The 18,649-nt window shown below is 42.5% G+C and overlaps 3 protein-coding genes across 5 annotated transcripts in view; 2 read left to right on the top strand and 1 right to left on the bottom strand.

The window, feature by feature from the left end:
• Positions 1–1,567, top strand: part of DNAAF4 (dynein axonemal assembly factor 4) — an 80,987-nt gene extending 79,420 nt beyond the window's left edge. For both annotated transcript variants that reach the window (XR_008671847.2, XM_019010812.4), the window contains exon 9: positions 1,189–1,567. Coding sequence is in view for 1 of the 2 variants with exons in the window: in XM_019010812.4 (XP_018866357.1) it covers positions 1,189–1,205 (17 nt within the window). In the remaining variant the exon portion in view is untranslated. The remainder of the gene's footprint in view (positions 1–1,188) is intronic.
• Positions 589–10,873, bottom strand: PIERCE2 (piercer of microtubule wall 2). Of its 2 annotated transcripts, XM_055363189.1 has the most exons (3): positions 10,580–10,847; positions 1,563–1,624; positions 589–1,099 (listed from the first exon to the last, which is right to left on the bottom strand). In XM_055363189.1, exons 1-3 carry the CDS (start codon positions 10,641–10,643, stop codon positions 752–754), a joined length of 474 nt encoding a protein of 157 aa, XP_055219164.1. In that variant the 5' UTR covers positions 10,644–10,847; the 3' UTR covers positions 589–751. The 2 variants fall into 2 exon arrangements, with proteins under 2 accessions (XP_055219164.1, XP_004056274.2); XM_004056226.3 differs by lacking the exon at positions 1,563–1,624 and having other exon boundaries at positions 10,580–10,873.
• Positions 10,874–11,059: 186 nt separating this feature from the next.
• The window catches only part of CCPG1 (cell cycle progression 1), an 89,117-nt gene continuing 81,527 nt past the window's right edge, over positions 11,060–18,649 (top strand). The window contains exon 1 of the mRNA XM_004056220.5: positions 11,060–11,147. The gene's annotated coding sequence lies outside the window, so the exon portion shown is untranslated. The remainder of the gene's footprint in view (positions 11,148–18,649) is intronic.

Here is an 18,649-nt window from a genome sequence, read left to right as displayed (position 1 = left end):
CAGTGAACCATGATCATGCCACTGCATTCCAGCTTGGGTGAGATAAGGTGAAACCATTTCTCCAGAAACAAAAAATATAAGTGTGTTGGCTGGGCACAGTGACTCACACCTGTAATCTCAGCACTTTGGGTGGCTGAGGCAGGCGGATCACCAGGTCAGGAAATTGAGACCATCCTAGCTAACAGGGTGAAACCCCGTCTCTACTAAAAATACAAAAAATTAGCTGGGTGTAGTGGCGAGTGCCTGTAATCCCAGCTACTCAGGAGGCTGAGGCAGGAAAATCGCTTGAACCTGGGAGGCGGAGGTCGCAGTGAGCAACCACTGCACTCTAACCTGCGCGACAGAGCGAGACTCCAACTCAAAAAAAAAAAAAAAAAAAAGTGTGAAATTGTTGGTCAGAAGCTTCCTTAAATCAATTTTTTTTCTTACAGCTCCTGTGTTCCTTTGTCTTGATAAGTATACTCAGTAGATAAGTAAATAAAATATGAAAGGCTTTTGAAGCTTTTGGATTACATAGACTAAAACACTTTCTACCTTTTATTTTGCTATTTTGAACATATTTTCATTTAAAAAGTCACTGTCATGTAGTTGTCAGTTGAAATACTTTATTTAACTTATTTTAAAAATTGATTCAAAACTTTTTATCTTCTTTATTAGGTATTCTACCCTTAGATTTAACACTCATTTTTCCCGAGTATATTTTCTCTTCAATATACAAAGGAATATATTCAACATACAAAGGAATATATTTTCATAGAGTGTGTTGAATATTAGGAAAATCAAGAGTTCTGGTTCTGTCAGGTGCAGTATTTAGAGTGTTATTTTGATAAAATCCAGTTGCTCTGATATGGCTTGAAAATACTTGCTCCTTTGGAGTATAATTGCAGGGGAAAAACTGTGGAATAGGTAGAAATTCACCATAATGACTTGAACTGGTTTTATACATAATCATTTGAGGTTTTGATAGTGAGGTGGCTGTCTGGAGTGTCTTTGGATCCAACATACACGAAAACACAGGATTGCCAGGGTTCACACAAGGAGGCAGTTGTTCAGATTTCATTTTTGTGTCTGAATTTGAAGGTGAAGTACTTTTCTTATCCTAAAAGATAAACACATAAAATCATTCTCCATTATAAAGTTCTGAAAAAAATAAAATTGAATTCAGTCCCACCCACTTCCCTTTTTCAGGAATTCTGTTCTCTTGAGGGCATTGAATGTTAGGCCTCTGAGCCCCAGCTAAGCCATCATATCCCTAGTGACCTGCATGTATACATCCAGATGGCCTGAAGCAAGTGAAGAATCACCAAAGAAGTGAAAATGGCTGGTTCCTGCCTTAACTGATGACATTACCTTGTGAAATTCCTTCTCCTGGCTCAGAACCTCCCCCACTGAGCACCTTGTGACCCCTGCCCCTGCCCGCCAGAGAATAACCCCCTTTGACTGTAATTTTCCATTACCTACCCAAATCCTATAAAACGGCCCCACCCCTATCTCCCTTCGCTGACTGTCTTTTCGGACTCAGCCCGCCTGCACCCAGGTGATTAAAAAGCTTTATTGCTCACACAAAGCCTGTTTGGTGGTCTCTTCTCTTGACGTTGAAGACTACCCTTAAAATCACATACACCTGTACACAGAGCAAAGTTGTCAAAAATATGCTAAGTTACCTTTTTAAACATTCTGTACTAGAACTATGAGAATTTATTTAAAAATCTGTAAATCAGAGGGAAAAATCTGTAAAAGTCATAGTTAGAAGAGGAAGTACAGCTTGATTTTAGAGTGAGAAAGGAACAAGATAAACATCCAGGGTTAGCCTGGGTATGTGGGCAGCCATTAAACAACTAATTACATAGCTAACTGAATAATTACAATTGTGATAACTGCTATGAAGAAAAAAAATACAAGATATTAATGAAGAAAGAATGGGGGTTCTAATCTAGTGTTGGGGGTTAGGGAAAGCCATTCTACTGAAGTACCATTCAATCTAAGATTGACTACAAGGCAAGGAAGTAAAAGATAGAGGTGGGGACAAAGTATGGCAAAAGTCAAGTACATTAGGTTGAAAATGTCATGAGATCAGAATAGAGAGCCAGGGTTTAGATCTCTTAGGGTTTTGTTGACTGTGTTTAAAATCTGAATCTTTATTGTAAAAGCAATGAAAAACTATTGAAGGGTTTTAAGGAGAGGAGTGACATGAGGTAATATAATTCTAGTAAAATTACTTTGGCTGTTGTTAGGGCCTGTGTGAATGTGGTGAGGAGCTGCAGTAGTCCATGTGAGTAATGATGACAATATATAGTAGGTGGTAGCATGGAGATGGAGCAAATTTGTTTGTTTTGTTTTGTTTTGTGTGTTTGTTTTGTTTTGTTTTGTGTGTTTGTTTTTTGAGACAGTCTCGCTCTGTCATCCAGGCTGGACTGCAATGGTGCAGTCTCGGCTCACTGCAACCTCCGCCTCCCGGGTTCAAGCAATTCTCCTGCCTCAGCCTCCCAACTAGCTGGGATTATGGGAGCTCACCACGACACCCAGCTAATTTTTTTTATTTTTAGTAGAGACAGGGTTTCACCATGTTGGCCAGACTGGTCTCGAACTCCTGACCTCAGGTGATCCACCTACCTCGGCCTCCCAAAGTGTTGGGATTACAGGTGTGAGTCACCGCGCCCAGCCGATGGAGCAAATGTGAAATATATTTTGGAAGTAGAATTCACAGGATCTCATGATTGATTGGAGGTGGGTGGTGAGGGAAAAGGACAGATCCAGGATAACTTCCAGGTTTCTGGACAAACACTTGGGCGGATGGTGGTGCCATTTACTACAATGTAATATGTAAATTAAATATATATATGTAATTTTATATATAGATGATACATAATTTTGGCACTGAAAAGCACTTTGCATTGATGATGGCCTGATAAATTAATATAACAATGTTTCGTCCAGGCGCAGTGGCTCACACCTGTAATCCCAGCACTTTGGGAGGCCGAGGTGGGCGGATCACGAGGTCAAGAGATTGAGACCATCCCGGACAACATGGTGAAACCCCATCTCTACTAAAAATACAAAAATTAGCTGGTTGTGGTGGCATGCGCCTGTAGTCCCAGCTACTCGGGAGGCTGAGGCAGGAGAGGATCCCTTGGACCCATGAGGCAGAGGTTGCAGTGAGCCAAGATCGCGCCACTGCACTCCAGCCTGGTGACAAAGCAAAAGACTCTATCTCTCTCTGTCTATATATATAACAATGTTTAAAAAAACCAACAAACTGCATGAAAAACTCTAAAAAATGTCATGACTGAATCCTGAAATTCTGATTGTGAATTCTATCCTAAGAAACTTTATTGTAGAAAAATTTAATTCACAGCATTACTTACAAAAGAACTGAAATGTGTACTGATTTAGATGGAAGTTAATTTTAATTCTAATGCTAATGCCAAAAATACTAAGGGAGAAGACCACCCCTCATATTGTCTTATGCCCAATTTCTGCCTCCAAAGAAAGAAGAAGTAAAAACTAAAAGGCAGAAATGAAATCCACAGGCAGACAGCCTGGCACTACACCCTGGGCCTGGTAGTTAAAGATCGACCCCTGACCTAATCGGTTATGTTATCTATAGAATACAGACATTTTATGGAAAAGCATTGTGAAAATCCCTGTCCTGTTCTGTTCCATTCTAATTACTGGTGCATGCAGCCCCCAGTCACGTACCCGCTGCTTGCTCAATCGATCAGGACTCTCTCACGCGGACCCCCTTAGAGTTGTAAGCCCTTAAGAGGGACAGGAATTGCTCACTCAGGGAGCTAGGTTGTTGGAGACGTGATTCTTGCTGAATGGCCGAATAAAGCCCTTCCTTCCCTTCCCTCTTTTTTTTTTTTTTTGAGATGAAGTCTCACTCTTGTCCCCCAGGCTGGAGTGCAATGGCAGGATCTCAGCTCACTGCAACCTCCGCCTTCCAGGTTCAAGCGATTGTCCTGCCTCAGCCTCCCGAGTAGATGGGATTACAGGCACCTGCCACCACGCCTGGCTAATTTTTGTATTTTTAGTGGAGAAAGGGTTTCACCATGTTGGCCAGGCTGGTCTCCAACTCCTGACCTTAGGTGATCCACCTGCCTCGGCCTCCCAAAGTGCTGGGATTACAGGCGTGAGCCACCACACTCGGCCAAGCCCTTCCTTCTTTAACTCGGTGTCTGAGGGGTTTTGTCTGCGGCTTGTCCTGCTACAATACTAATAGAAGTACTTGAAAATAGCTTATTTTCTTAAATAGTTAAGTTTCTTCTGCAACCTTACATTGATGTAAGATAAACGTTCACCCAGCCCTGGTATAATTATGTCAGAATAATTACAAACTGGGTATTCTCTAAAGTGCTGTTAGTATAAATAGACTTTTCGTTTAATAAATTTCACTTTGAGATGGTTCACCTATTAAAAGTTAATAGATGAACAATCAATGTTTTGTTTTTCTTTTTTTTGAGATGGAGTCTCACTCTGTTGCCCAGGCTGGAGTGTAGTGGCGCCATCTCGGCTCACTGCAACCTCCCCATCTTGGGTTCTAGCGATTCTCATGCCTCAGCCTCCCAAGCAGCTGGGATTACAGACATGCGCCACCATGCCCAGCTAATTTTTGTATTTTAGTAGAGATAGGGTTTCACCATGTTGGCCAGGCTGGCCTCGGACTTCTGACCTGAGGTGATCCACCTGCCTCAACCTCCCAAAATGCTGGGATTACAGGCGTGAGCCACCATGCCCGGCTGGAAAATCTATTAAAAGTTAATGACTTCACTTAATAACTTTTTTGGAAGACTTACAATGACTAATCCTTTATAAATTTAATTTCATTTGCATTTCTAGTTGGGAAAATTACAAATATAAGAACATTTCTAGGCCGAGTCAGTGGATCACCTGAGGTCAGGAGTCTGAGATCAGCCTGGCCAACATGGTGAAACCCTGCCTCTACTAAAAATACAAAAAATTAGCCAAGCGTGGTGGCACACACCTGTAATCCCAGCTACTCGGGAGGCTGAGGCAGGGGAATTGCTTGAACCCAGGAGGCCAAGGTTGCAGTGATCCGAGATTATGCCACTCACTGACTCCAGCCGGGGCAACAAGAGTGAAACTCTGTCTCAAAAAAAAAAACAAAAAAAGAACAACAAAAAAAACTAGGCCTGGCGCGGTGGCTCACGCTTGTAATCCCAGCACTTTGGGAAGCTGAGGCGGGTAGATCACAGGGTCAGGAGATCCAGACCATCCTGGCTAACGCGGTGAAACCCTGTCTCTACTAAAAATACAAAGAATTAGCCAGGCGTGGTGGCGGGCGCCTGTAGTCCCAGCTACTTGGGAGGCTGAGGCAGGAGAATGGCGTGAACCTGGGAGGTGGAGCTTGCCTTGAGCCGAGATCCTGCCACTGCACTCCAGCCTGGGCGACAGAGCGAGACTCCGTCTCAAAAAAAAAAAAAAGCATTTCTCTATGTAATATCTTATATCTACTCATATTTTAAATGTACTTAGAGCTGAAAAATAAAAAAAGTCCTAATGAGTTGAAATGAAGCTGATTTAAAATGCTTTCCCCATAAAAACATTCTTTTTTTTTTTTTTTGAAACGGAGTTTTGCTCTTGTTACCGAGGCTGGAGTGCAATGGCGCGATCTTGGCTCACTGCAACCTCTGCCTCCCAGGTTCAAGGGATTCTCCTGCCTCAGCCTCCCGAGTAGCTGGGATTACAGGCATGTGCCACACCAGGCCCAGCTAATTTTGTATTTTTAGTAGAGACAGGGTTTCTCCATGTTGGTCAGGCTGGTCTCAAACTCCCGACCTCAAGTGATCTGCCTGCCTTGGCCTCCCAAAGTGCTGGGATTACAGGCGTGAGCCACCATGCCCGGCCCTTAAAAACATTCTTAAAGGGCAGCTTTTAATTAACTGTTTTGGTTTGGAGAAGGGAGAAAGTTTTTCTCTGTCACTCAGGCTAGAGTGCAGTAGTGATCGTAGTTCACTGCAGCCTCAAACTCCTGGATTCCAGTGACCCTCCCAAGTAGCTAGGACTACATGCACACCACCATACCCAGCTAATTTTTATAATTTTTTTTTTTTTTTTTTTTTGAGATGGAGTCTCACCTTTTTGCCCAGGCCAGAGTGCAGTGGCAGGATCTTGGCTCACTGCAAGCTCCACCACCTGGGTTTACGCCATTCTCCTGCCTCAGCCTCCCGAGTAGCTGGAACTACAGGCGCCAGCCACCATGCCCGGCAAATTTTTTGTATTTTTAGTAGAGACGGGGTTTCACCGTGTTAGCCAGGATGGTCTCGATCTCCTGACCTCGTGATCCGCCCGCCTCGGCCTCCCAAAGTGCTGGGATTATAGGTGCGCACCACTGCGCCCAGCCTTAATTTTTATAATTTTTTTGTAGGGATGAGGTCTTGCTATGTTGCCCAGGCTGGTCTTGAACTCCTGGTCTCAAGCAATCCTCCTGCCTTGGCTTCCCACAGCACTGGGATTACAGGCATAAGCTACCATGTCAATCCCCAGCTTTTAAATTAAAAGTACTATAAAACCATATTCAATCTACTCTTCATCAACTTTTTCTTTTTTTTGAGACAGAGATCTCACTTTGTTGACCAGGCTGGAGTGCACTGGCTGTTCACAAATGGGATAATAGTGCACTGCAACCTGGAACTCCTGGGCTGAAGTGATCCTCAGGCCTTGGCTTCTCAAGGTGGGACTTCAGGTACATGCCACAGTGTCCAGCTTTCAGTCAATTATTAATGTTCTACCTGAATAGTGTCCCTACTAAAGTTTTTGAAAGTATTTTTCCATGAATAAGGGGACTGAAAATATGAATCAAATATAAAGCAATTTAAACTTGGACAAGTCACTTAGATTCTCTGTGCCTAAAATTTGTTTGTAAAACAGTGGAGCCTGGATTATTTGACCTCTCAGGTCTCTTCTACCAACTCCACAGAATTTATTAACTTTATAAACTTCAGGCAGAATCATAGTGTAGTATACTATGTTTTCATGTTTTGCTTTATTTTAATGAGAATCATAAGCGAAAGAGGGCTGGATGTGATATATTGGAAGAGTAGCACAAGGCAACAACTATGATCTAGGTTCTCATACTTTATCATTTCACCTTTATTTGTATATTATCTGTAAAACTGGTAAATAAAAATCTGCCATAGTTCCTATGGTTGTGGAGATTAAATGAAAGAAAATTTGATGTAAATGGTGAATCACTACATGAATGGGATCAATTTTTTTTTTTTTTTTTTTTTTTTTTTGTGGAGACAGAGTCTCACTCTGTTGCCCAGTCTGGAGTGCAATGGCGTGATCTTGGCTCAATGCAACCTCTGCCTCCTGGGTTCAAGCAATTCTCCTGCCTTAGCCTCCCAAGTCGCTGGGCTTAAAGGCGTGCACCACCATGCTCAGCTAAATTTTTTTTTTTTTTTTTGTGAGAAGGAGTTTTGCTCTTGTTGCCCAGGCTGGAGGGCGATGGTGCAATCTCAGCTCACCGCAACCTCCGCCTTCTGGGTTCAAGCCATTCTCCTGCCTCAGACTCCCGAGTAGCTGGGATTACAGGCATGCACCACCATGCCTGGCTAATTGTGTATTTTTAGTAGAGATGGGGTTTCTCCATGTTAGTCAGGTTGGTCTCGAACTCCCAACGTCAGGTGATCTGCCCGCCTCGGCCTCCCAAAGTGCTGGAATTACAAGCGTGAGCCACCGTGCCTAGCCTAATTTTTGTATTTTTAGTAGAGATGGGGTTTCACCATGATGGCCAGGCTGGTTTTGGACTCCTGACCTCAAGTGATCCACCTGCCTCGGCTTCCCAAAGTGTTGGGATTACAGGTGTGAGCCACTGCGCCTGGCCAAATGGAATCAATTTTTATCACTATTTTATTTTATTTATTTTATTTTATTTTTTGAGATGGAGTTTTGCTCTGTCGCCTAAGCTGGAGTGCAGTGGCGCAGTCGCAGCTCATTGTAACCTCTGCGTCCCGGGTTCAAGTGATTCCCCTGCCTCAGCTTCCAGAGTAGCTGGGACTACAGGTGCCTGCCAACACACCTGGCTAATTTTTGTGTTTTTAGTAGAAATGGGGTTTCACCATGTTGGCCAGGCTGTTCCCAAACTCCTGACCTCTGATGATCCGCCTACCTCAGCTTTCCAAAGTGCTGGGACTATAGTCGTGAGCCACCATGCCTCACCAAATTTTATTATTTTCTTTTTTGCAGGTTTACCTCAATGTATGATCTTCCAGAAACAGTTCTGAAACCTACAGGTTAATGACCTTGTATTAGCATAATATGGTTTGCTAATATTCACTTAATACTCATAAGTTTGTAGTTGGCAAAGCTGGAAATAGAACTCAGGTTCACTGAGTGTCATCAATGTTATTCTCCTCAGATCTTGCTGTTTATTCTTTTTGATACTGCTTATTAATTTGTTTTAAATATTAACAACAGATACTGGATAATAGTAAATCATAAGAATTTTAAAATTTTGATGGTATCTCAACTGATCAGCTTTTCTTAAATTTTCTAGGTTTCCTCAGCACAGGGGAAAGCTTTATAGGTGGAAGGTGGAGGCCCTGTGACTTGTGCAGAAAAGTACCACTGTAATTTACTTTTATGGGCACCTAAGCAGGTTGCCCAGGGCAACTTGTAGATTTTGTTGTTGTTGTTGTTAATACTATCTCCTTCAGTCACTGAGAACTCTTTTTTATTTTTTTATTTTCTGAGATGGAGTTTCGCTCTTGTTGCCTAGGCTGGAGTGCAGTGGCGTGATCTTGGCTCACTGCAACCTCCGCCTCCCGGATTCAAGCAATTCTCTTGCCTCAGCCACCCGAGTAGCTGGGATTACAGGCATGCGTCACCACGCCCGGCTAATTTTGTGTTTTTAGTAGAGATAGTGTTTCTCCATGTTGGTCGGGCTGGTCTCGAACTCTTGAACTCAGGCGATTCGCCTGCCTCGGCCTCCCAGAGTACTGGGCCTTAAATGCTGGGATTATAGGCGTGAGCCACCGCGCCCAGCTGAGAACTCTTCTTGTTATCAAATGACCCTCTTTACTACTGGTTCTAGAATTTCGATCAGCTTTGGCTCAAAACATAATGCAGAAAACGAAATCTGGTAAAAACAGAAGACAAGTTAGCTGATAAACTTTGTTGGCATAATTAGTACCATAAAATCTGGAAAAGTTAAATCTTAAATTAAACATTTTTTAGATTTCCAGGATAATTCACAAATGTTTATAGATTCAGAAACAAAAGGCCCATTGCTTTATACTTTACATCATAGACAACCACTGCAGTTTTCTTATATGGGTTTCACCTTCTTCAAACCTGATATTCTTAAAATGTGGAGTTCAAACTGACTATAGTTAAGAACGAAACAAACAACCAATACAAAGAATAATAAAAGGATGAGTTCAAATTATCTGCCACATGTCATCAACTTTTATTAAATGATAAAAAGGTTAATTAAAATTGTAAATGATTTTTCAGAAGAAATTACATCTTAAAATTGGCCTGTGAAAGTGGCTTGAAAGGTATAAAAATCTACCAGTAGCTGGTATTAGCTTTCTTAGTAATTTAATTTTCAGTTAGAAAAAGCCAGACCACTTTGACCTTTCGAAGTCCTTTGGTATAGATACATATACATTTAAAAAGATAAATGAAAACAAGCCATTGATTAATAATGCCCATCGCAGAAGCTGTAATTATAAAATTAAGATTTTTTGATGTCACTGTTGATGTTGAATATAGTTAATAGAAAAGCAAAAATAAAAAATAAAAAAGGTCTAATTTTGAGGCACTCTTTCGTCTCTGCTCAGGCCCACCGTCTTCCTTGCTAATGTTTATGTTTATTATTAATTTTTCCATTTATTTATTTACTTTTACCACAATTAGGGGATAGAGAATGAAACCTAAACTTTTTATTGCTTCTGTAAAGAGTGAATATAAATGTAAGATTTTTTTTTTTTTGAGACGGAGTTTTGCTCTTGTTGCCCAGGCTGCAGTTCAGTGGCGCCATCTCGGCTCACTGCAACCTCTGCCTCCCAGGTTCAAGCAATTCTCCTGCCTCAGCCTCTCAAGTAGCTGGGATTACAGGCGCGCGCCACCTCTCCTGGCTAATTTTTTGTATTTAGTAGAGACGGAGTTTCACCATGTAGGTCAGGCTGGTCTCGAACTCCTGACCTCAGGTGATCCACCCGCCTTGGCCTCCCAAATTGCTGGGATTACAGGCGTTGAGCCCCGGCGCCCGGCCACCAAATCCTTTTTCAAAACAACTCCCTTCTTTGACAAAGTGCAAATTAAATAAGTATACAATTAACAAAGTACGTTTTTCTTGTTCAAAACCATCACTGAACAGTTTGCAACAGTAGGGTATGAATGCATACAATCCCGATGGTCTTTACACCTTCAGAGGCTATTCGGACTTAAGGAAACGTGCATTTACAAGTGTAAATGTAAAAGCTCAGTAGTTGCCTTGTAAAGTGCTTTTCGGGGTTGTGGGGTTGGGGGTGGTAGGAGTAGGTGGTGCCTCAAATTATACCAGCGAATACCAACATTCCCAAACATCTAGCCCTCTGCCTAAACTCACGCGGTCGCGGTCTGTCATTTTCGCTATCTTCTTTGTTAATTTTTTCGGCAAAGTCAGTTTTCATGCAGCAGATGGCAAGAAAGCCGGTGAACGCCTAGGGACGTGGCCTTTTAACCGCACCCAATTAAAGCAGCAAACAGAAGATGAATAGCTGGGTGGATCAGTATGTGTAAACCTATCCGTTTAATCCGGGGAGCTGTTTTCCCGGGTGAAACCACGAATTCTTTCTGGAGGTTGCAACTCGTATCCATAGCAACTGGAAGTGGTCGCCGGCTCCCGGATGTTGTGGGGATCTGCGGCCGCCTGGCCCAGCTTCCCGCAGCCGCGCGGCGGCGGCCTGCGCTCCTCTTCGGGAGTAGTAGTTCTTCTCTTCACCGCTGCCGGGCAGGAGGCGCAGGCGGGACTACGCGTCACGGCATGCACTGCGGCGCCCAGCCGGTCACCGCCTGCCGGCTGCAGACGCCTGCGAGCAGGTTGTTTTTATAAGAGGCGTCATTGGCGCCCGAGCTGTGACCGCCGCCACTGGGGCAGCCAGCACAATCGGGCGGAGGTGGCGCTGCCCCTTCAGGTACTGTACTAGGCGGGCTTAGACCCCGGGAGGGGGTTTGTGCCGACTCTCTGAGTCCCTGGCCGACACGCTCGGCTCAGTAGAGGAGCAGTGGCGGGGTCCGCCTCCTAGGCTGGGGCTGCTCGGGCGGGGACTTGACGCCTGGTGTCAGCGGCCGCACGGGCGACCTCCTGGGGCCGTGCGCGAGTCCACAGCCCCGGAGGCCCGAGCCGACCCTGCGGCTTCCGGTCCGGTGGTCTTGCAGCCTCCAAACCCCGAGTGCTATACCGAACTGCGCGCCAAGGGTGGGAGAGCTGACGGCCTGGGCCACCCTTCTTCCTTCACTGGGCAGGCTTTGAGGTGCTTGTCGGTCTGGACTGATGAAAATCCATATGGTAAGATGTTATGTGCGTCACCCTGCCGGGTTTAATGCCAGCCTGTCTTTTGATGACATTTGAGCCCCCGTGATGTCAGGAATAGAAAGATTAAATATTAAATAATGCCCGGAGACTTCCGCTCGCACGCCAGCCTGATGATGATCAAATACCTCTCCATATCCTTCTCCAGTTCCAGTGGCCTCCTTTAGCTTTGGTCTCCCTAATCGATTTGTCCTCATTAGCAGCTGTCCCATGCAGTGCCTTGTACGCGTTGTTTATGTTTAGCACTATTGGGAGCGCCAAGTAGGTATTTTGTTGAGTGGTGAAGTTTGCACTGTTCTGCTCTACTTTTATTGAAAAACACAGTGGGGCATTCTTGTAGTTAGAATAGCTAACTATATAGTACTATGAATTTTAGATTTGTCTCCTCCAATCTATAGGATAGTGCTTGAAATATCGCTATTACTGCATCGTATCTTTTAAGATTAGAATCATATTGGGTCCCACACGTCTCAGGGAATATTTATCACACACATCCAGTGTGAATGGTTTACTATTATTTTCTGAGTTCAGGTCATATAGCAGAAGATGGAGATGGTGAGGGTATTATTTTAATTCATAATTTTTTTTTTTTTTGAGAGGGGGTTTCGCTCTTGTTGCCCAGGCTGGAGTGCAGTGGCGCGATCTCGGCTCACTGCAACCTCTGCGTTCCAGTTTCAAACGATTCTCCTGCCTCAGCCTCCCGAGTGTCTGGGATTACAGGCGCCCGCCACCACGCCCAGCTAAATTTTGTATTTTTAGTAGAGACGGGGGGGGGTCTCACCGTGTCGGCCAGGCTGGTCTCGAACTCCTGACCTCGTGATCCGCCCACTTCGGCCTCCTAGAGTGCTGGGATTACAGGCGTGACCCACCGCGCCGGGCGTTAATTCATAATTTTTAACCTTTTACGCTGAGGACGGAATTTCAGTCAAAAAAGCTATTAAAAATCAGCCCAAATACAATTTAAAGGTGTGGAAAATACTCCTTCTTAGATGAAAACAGTTTAGAAAATAGTGTAATTGCAATTTTGTAAACCATGGAACAAAAAGTGAGCATACTTCTTTTAGAGATGACATAAAGGGTCCAGAGCGGTGGCTCAGGCTTGCAATCCCAGCACTTTGGGAGGCCCATGCAGGTGGATCACCTGAGGTCAGGAGTTCGAGACCAGCCTGGCCGACATGGTGAAACCCTGTCTCTACTAAAAATACAAAAATTAGCCGGGCGTGGTGGCATGGGCCTGTAATCCCAGCTACTTGGGAGGCTGAGGCAGGAGAATTACTTGAACCCGGGAGGCGGAGGTTGCAGTGAGCCACAAGATCTGGCCACCGCACTCCAACCTGGGTGACAGAGTGAGATTATCTCAAAAAAACAAAAAAAAAAAAAAAAAAGAGAAAAAGAAAGAAAAGAAATAAAGGATATTCACAGTTATAAAAGTGTAGATAGTGAAACTAGAAATGATTTTTCTTGTACTTTCCTGTATTTTTCAAGTTTTCTGTAGAAAAAACTTTTAAAAAAGGATGCAAGTGTTAACAGCACTTTGAGAGTTTCTATATCATTTTTTTCACTTTCTAGTGGAAAGCCCCACCCTTATGCAAAAAAAAAAAAAAAAAAAGCAGCAATTCCAGTTATGGACTCTATGAACATTATTTTAAAAAGAAAATGAGGGCCTAGAGCGGTGGCTCATGTCTGTAATCCCAGGACTTTGGGAAGCCAAGGCAGGCGGATCACTTGAGGTCAGGACTTCAAGACCAGCCTGGCCAACATGGCAAAACCCCGTCTCTACTAAAAATACAAAAATTAGCTGGGCATGGTGGCGGATGCCTGTTATCTCAGCTATTCAGGAGGCTGAGGTAGGAGAATCGCTTGAACCCGGGAGGCAGAAGTTGCAGTGAGCCAAGATCATGCCACTGTACTCTAGCCTGGGTGACAGAGTGAGACTGTCTCAAAAACACCAAATAAGCAACAACAGTAAAAAACACAGGCAAAGTCCCTGTTGCTGCATCTGTAGACTATATGAATTTAAGTGTAAATTATTTGGAGAGTAGGGACAATAAATGAATTAGTTGGACTCGAAGAAAATAACAGATCTGACAATTTGTAGCATTTGTAGATCTCATTTTATTTTTTGGAGATGATGTCTTGCTCTGTCACCTAGTCTGGAGTGCAGTGGCCTGGACACAACTTACTGCAGCCTCCTGGGCTCAAGTGATGCCAACACAGCCTCCCACATAGCTGGGGCCACAGGCACATGTCACCAGGCCTAGGCCTGGCTAATATTTTTTTTGAGACAGAGTCTTGCTCTATTGTATGGTAGTTCAGTCTCTGCTCACTGCAACCTCTGCTTCCTAGTAGCTGGGATTACAGTGTGATTCAAGCTGAGTTCAAGTGTGATTCTCGTGCCTCAGCCTCCCAGTAGCTGTCACATGTCACAGACATGTGACACTATGCCCCACTAAATTTTTTTTTGAGATGGAGTTTCGCTCTTGTTGCCTAGACTGGAGTGCTATGGCAAGATCTCAGCTCACCACAACCTCCGCCTCCTGGGTTCAAGCGGTTCTCCCGCCTCAGCCTCCCGAGTAGCTGGGATTACAGGCATGCGCCACCATGCCCGGCTAATTTTGTATTTTTTAGTAGAGACAGAGTTTTTTCCATGTTGGTCAGGCTGGTCTCAAACTCCCGACCTCAGGTGGTCCGCCTGCCTCAGCCTCCTAAAGTGCTGGGATTACAGACGTGAACCACTGCCCCTGACCTAATTTTTGTATTTTTAGTAGAGACTGGGTTTTTCCATGTTGGCCGGGCTGGTCATGAACTCCTGGCCTCAAGTGATCTGTCCGCCTTGGCCTCCCAAAGTGCTGGGATTACAGGCAAGTAGCTGGGATTACAGGCACACACCACCATGCCCGGCTAATTTTTGTATTTTTAGTAGAGATGGGGTTTCACCATAATGGCCAGGATGGTCTCGATCTCCTGAACGCGTGATCCGGTTGCCTGGGCCTCCCGAAGTGCTGGCATTACAGGCGTGAGCCACCGTGCCTGGCCCTAATTTTAAAATTTTATGTAGAGGCAGGGTCTCGCTATGTTTCCCAGGCTGGTCTCTTTGAACTCCTGGGTTCAAGCAATTTTCCTGCCTTAGCCTCACAGAGTGGTGGATACAGGCATGAGAGCTCCATGTCTGGCCTGTACATCCCATCTTTTGATCTGGTTTCTTTTCACCTTGTACAGTTAAATCAGAGGTGAAAGTACTTAGCTTTTCTTCACTTAAGCCTGGAAAATCTTAAACTTGTTAACATTGAATCATGTTCAGTACCGTGTTTAATATGTCTGATATTTTGGCTTATGTCTATTTTTGTTTTTATTTTTTGTTATGGTTATGTTGGATATGGACTGGTAAGTAGTATAATCAATCATTAGCCCACATTTTGCTTTCTGTTGTAAAGGGCTACATTGTTCTTCCACAGTAATATACAGTACATTTTTTTTTTTTTTTGGCTACTATCAGCCCTTAAAAATTAAGGGGGTTTACCTTAACACCAAGTGTCCATTAACACTGGATAAAATATCTATTCTAAAGTGTTTTACAGAAAACACTGGTAACACGTTGTTTTTCAGGTTATGGTGTTCATACTTTATTTTCTTAGGTTGTCTTCTTTGGAGCTTGCCTACTCCAAATGTCAATTTCTTTTCAATATTTTTTACCTTATAATTTTGTATATTCTGTGTACTGAGTTGGCTCAATATGTTATTAGGCTTTGGGTCTATTCACAGGGCATAAGAAAAATTCATAATTGATTAACATGTCTGATTTACTAACTCATTCCACAGTATTATTGTATGGGCTGTATAATTATATTCTTATTCAAGTTAGAGAAAGACTTTTAAAAATTAGGTGCATATGAACTGCTAAAATCATGGAAGTAGTAGTTTTTGAACATGTTAAGAACATGAACATAGCAGCAAGGCCTGTTAAGTCCAAGGTACTTTAAACAAAAAATGCAGACTCATCTAACAGTGCAGAACTGCTGGAGGCTGAATTATGTTGTGTTTCTTTGTGGTGAAGATGAGGAAGTTGCAGTATTGTAAGTGATAAAGGATTACATTTTCACAAATTTCCTTCCTGACAGTTCCATAATTTTAACTAGACTAAAACACTTGGTTTCAAAGGTCATTTGCAATGTATTGCATCAGATAAACTTGGCCATATTTTCTCTCAATTTGAGTTCTAAGATGAAATTCAGCCCTATGATATGGGAAGGATTGTAATTAAGTGATAAATAAAGGGATTTTTTCCCCCAAAGGGTATTTAATGTGTGGAAAGCTCTTTAAGGGTCTATAGAATTACCTGAGGAAGTATTAGAAAATAAGAAGTGGGAGTTAAGTATTTTTTTCTGTCATCACAGGAAGCCTGAAATCTTTTTTTTTTTTTTAAGTACTTATCCAAATCACTATTCTTTTAAAATCTTACAAAATCTTACTTCTGGTTCATATTGCCAGCATGTTGAAATGTAAAAAGAGCATTAGGTTGGAAATCAGAGGATTTTTAATGATGTTGAGGAAGTAATTATTTATAATTTTCTGTTCATTTTCATTTGGAATTTGTAAATAATAGCAAGCTGCCTTTATGGGGGTATTTGTGAAGATTAAATCAGATATGAAAATGAAATTGCTTTGTAAGTGGTGGAGTTATCTACTCATATGAAGTATTATTGTACTAAGTGCGTTTACATAAAGCACTTATATGTTTGAAGTGTGATGCCTTGATGTGATAAATACTTTTTGACTGGGAAGTTTGATGAAGAAAAAAAAGTCAAATGGGGTATTCATTTGATTTCTTGGTAGAGATTGGTGGCTTTTTCCAGACTGAAGGAAACCTGGCTCCTCTCCTGACTGTGACTTTTCACTCTGTTGCATCAAATGTCCTGAAACTGCAGTGTACTTCTGTGGTTGAGCTTTTAATTTTGGTTTTGATTTGTTTTAATCTCACTTCTATAAGTGTAAGAATGGTCATCAGTCTAGTTTGACAATAGGAAGTAGCTATTGTTTTTAATATTCTCAAATGGACCTTTAAGTTATTTCATGAACAACGAGACTACATTGAATGTGAAATTTCAGGTCCTCTGAGAAATACATTTCATGTTTAAAGCATTAGTCTTTGAGCCAAAGAAATAATGGAGTTTAGATTTTTCCTTCTGGGGAAGTTATCTCTGGCTATGAGAGGATCTGACCCTTGAGATTAACTTCAAGTTAGGTTGATATATAGAATATTTACGATAAAGAAAAAGTATTTTAGAAACAAGTACATATTGGCTGGGTGTGGTGGCTCATGCCTGTAATCCCAGCACTTTGGAAGGTCGAGGAGAGTGGATCACCTGAGGTCAGGAGTTTGAGACCAGTCTGGCTCAACATGGTGAAACCCCGTCTCTACTAAAAATACAAAAATTAGCCTGACTTGGTGGTGTGTACCTGTAGTCCCAATTACTCAGGAGGCTGAGGTGGGAGGATTGCTTGAGCCAAGGAGTTTGAGGTTACAGTGAGCTGTGATGGCGCCACTGTACTCCCGCCTGGGTGAGTGACAGAGCGAGATCCTGTCTCTAAAAATAAAGCTATAATAAAGACATTAACAAATAAAATTGGAGCTATTTATCAAAACTTTGAACTTAATACTAGTTAATAAAGTAGCTCAAGGAAAAAAGTAAGTAGTGTAAGCTACCATTAGGCAAATTATGCTGAGAAGTATAGTAAGTGCTATAGATTCAGGGGAAAATGAAATCAGTGTATGTCAGAAACAGTGATCTAGGAAAATTTCATGGGAGAAGACAGCTTTAAATACAGAAATCAGAATGAAGGAAGAAAAGCATTTCAGGAAGTGAAGACATGGAGTTAGGGTTGTCCATTTTGGTTCAGAAGACAGCAATTAAATTACTTCGGCCAGATGATGAGGAAAGCTAATCAGATTAGTTGCAAATTAGGTTAGAACCAGATAGTGGGAGTTTTTCAGTGTCACACTAAGGAGTGTGTCTTTATTGTACAGAATACTTACTCTTAAAGTTGGGCAGACTCTGAGTGGGAAGAAAAAAATTTTAGCACTGGGTATAAGTGTATGTAACCTGCAGTCTCTTTCATCTTTGCCTCTATGTTTATAGGGTAGTCGTGGTTTTTTTTTTTTGAGACAGAGTTTCATTCTTACGCCCAGGCTGGAGTGCAATGGCGTGGTCTCGGCTCACTGCAACCTCCACCTCCTGGTTCAAGCGATTCTCCTGCCTCAGCCTCCCGAATAGCTGGGATTACAGGCATGGGCCACCATGCCTGGCTAATTTTTGTATTTTTAGTAGAGACGGAGTTTCGCCATATTGGCCAGGCTAGTCTTGAACTCCTGACCTCAGGTGATTCACCCGCCTCGGCCTCCCAAAATGCTGGGATTATAGGCATGAGCCACTGCGCCCAGCAGTAGTGTGTTTTTAGGGAGGGACAGGGAAGGTTGAAAAATGGCACTATAGAAAGCCATCAGTACCATAGCAATTAAACCAGCGTTGTAGTGGTTCAGGAATAGAAAATAGATCAGTGGAACAGAATAGAGAACACAGAAATGGATTAATAAATGTGTGGGACTTTATATGACAAAAGGTGGCATTTCAAATTATAGAAAAAGTGTGGAATATTCAATATTTGGTTTAATTTCCACTTCACACCAAAATAAAAAAAATCCAAATGCATGAATTAAACAGCTAAATGTAAAAGCCCAAAACTCTGGAAGTATTAGTAGAAAATACAGGAGAATAATTTTATAGTCTTGGGAGCAGGAAAAACTTTCTAAAACAAGATACAAAATCTAGATACTATAAAGGACACCCTGTTTTCCAGCCTCTACATTGACTGTATAAAATTTGAGACATAATAAAGATACTTTAAAAATGTTTGAGGCATGCTAGAACATTAATTCATGACCCAACTTATAAGGAACTACGAATCAGTAATGACAATCTAATAGGAAAGTGAACATATGAATATAGATGCTTCACAGAAAAGGAGATGAGGATAGCCAGTAAACACAAGACGCACAGCCCCACTGAAGTCTTCCGGGAAGTGCAGATTAAGGAATTTATTATTTTG

The sequence above is a fragment of the Gorilla gorilla genome, chromosome 16 (assembly GCF_029281585.2).
Source record: "Gorilla gorilla gorilla isolate KB3781 chromosome 16, NHGRI_mGorGor1-v2.1_pri, whole genome shotgun sequence".
NCBI lineage: Eukaryota > Metazoa > Chordata > Mammalia > Primates > Hominidae > Gorilla > Gorilla gorilla.
Note: the sequence above shows the minus strand (reverse complement) of the source record. Positions and strands in the feature narration are given on the sequence as shown.

Bases quoted from the DNA above. Each gene is read 5' to 3' on its own strand.
- PIERCE2 (XM_055363189.1), bottom strand. From the start codon at position 10,643: ATGAAAACTGACTTTGCCGAAAAAATTAACAAAGAAGATAGCGAAAAT. The intron at 1,625-10,579 runs GTGAGTTTAGGC...CTCTGTGTACAG, and splicing joins AAATGACAGACCGCGACCGC to GTGTATGTGATTTTAAGGGT. The intron at 1,100-1,562 runs GTGAGCAATAAA...TTTATCTTTTAG, and splicing joins GACCACCAAACAGGCTTTGT to GATAAGAAAAGTACTTCACC.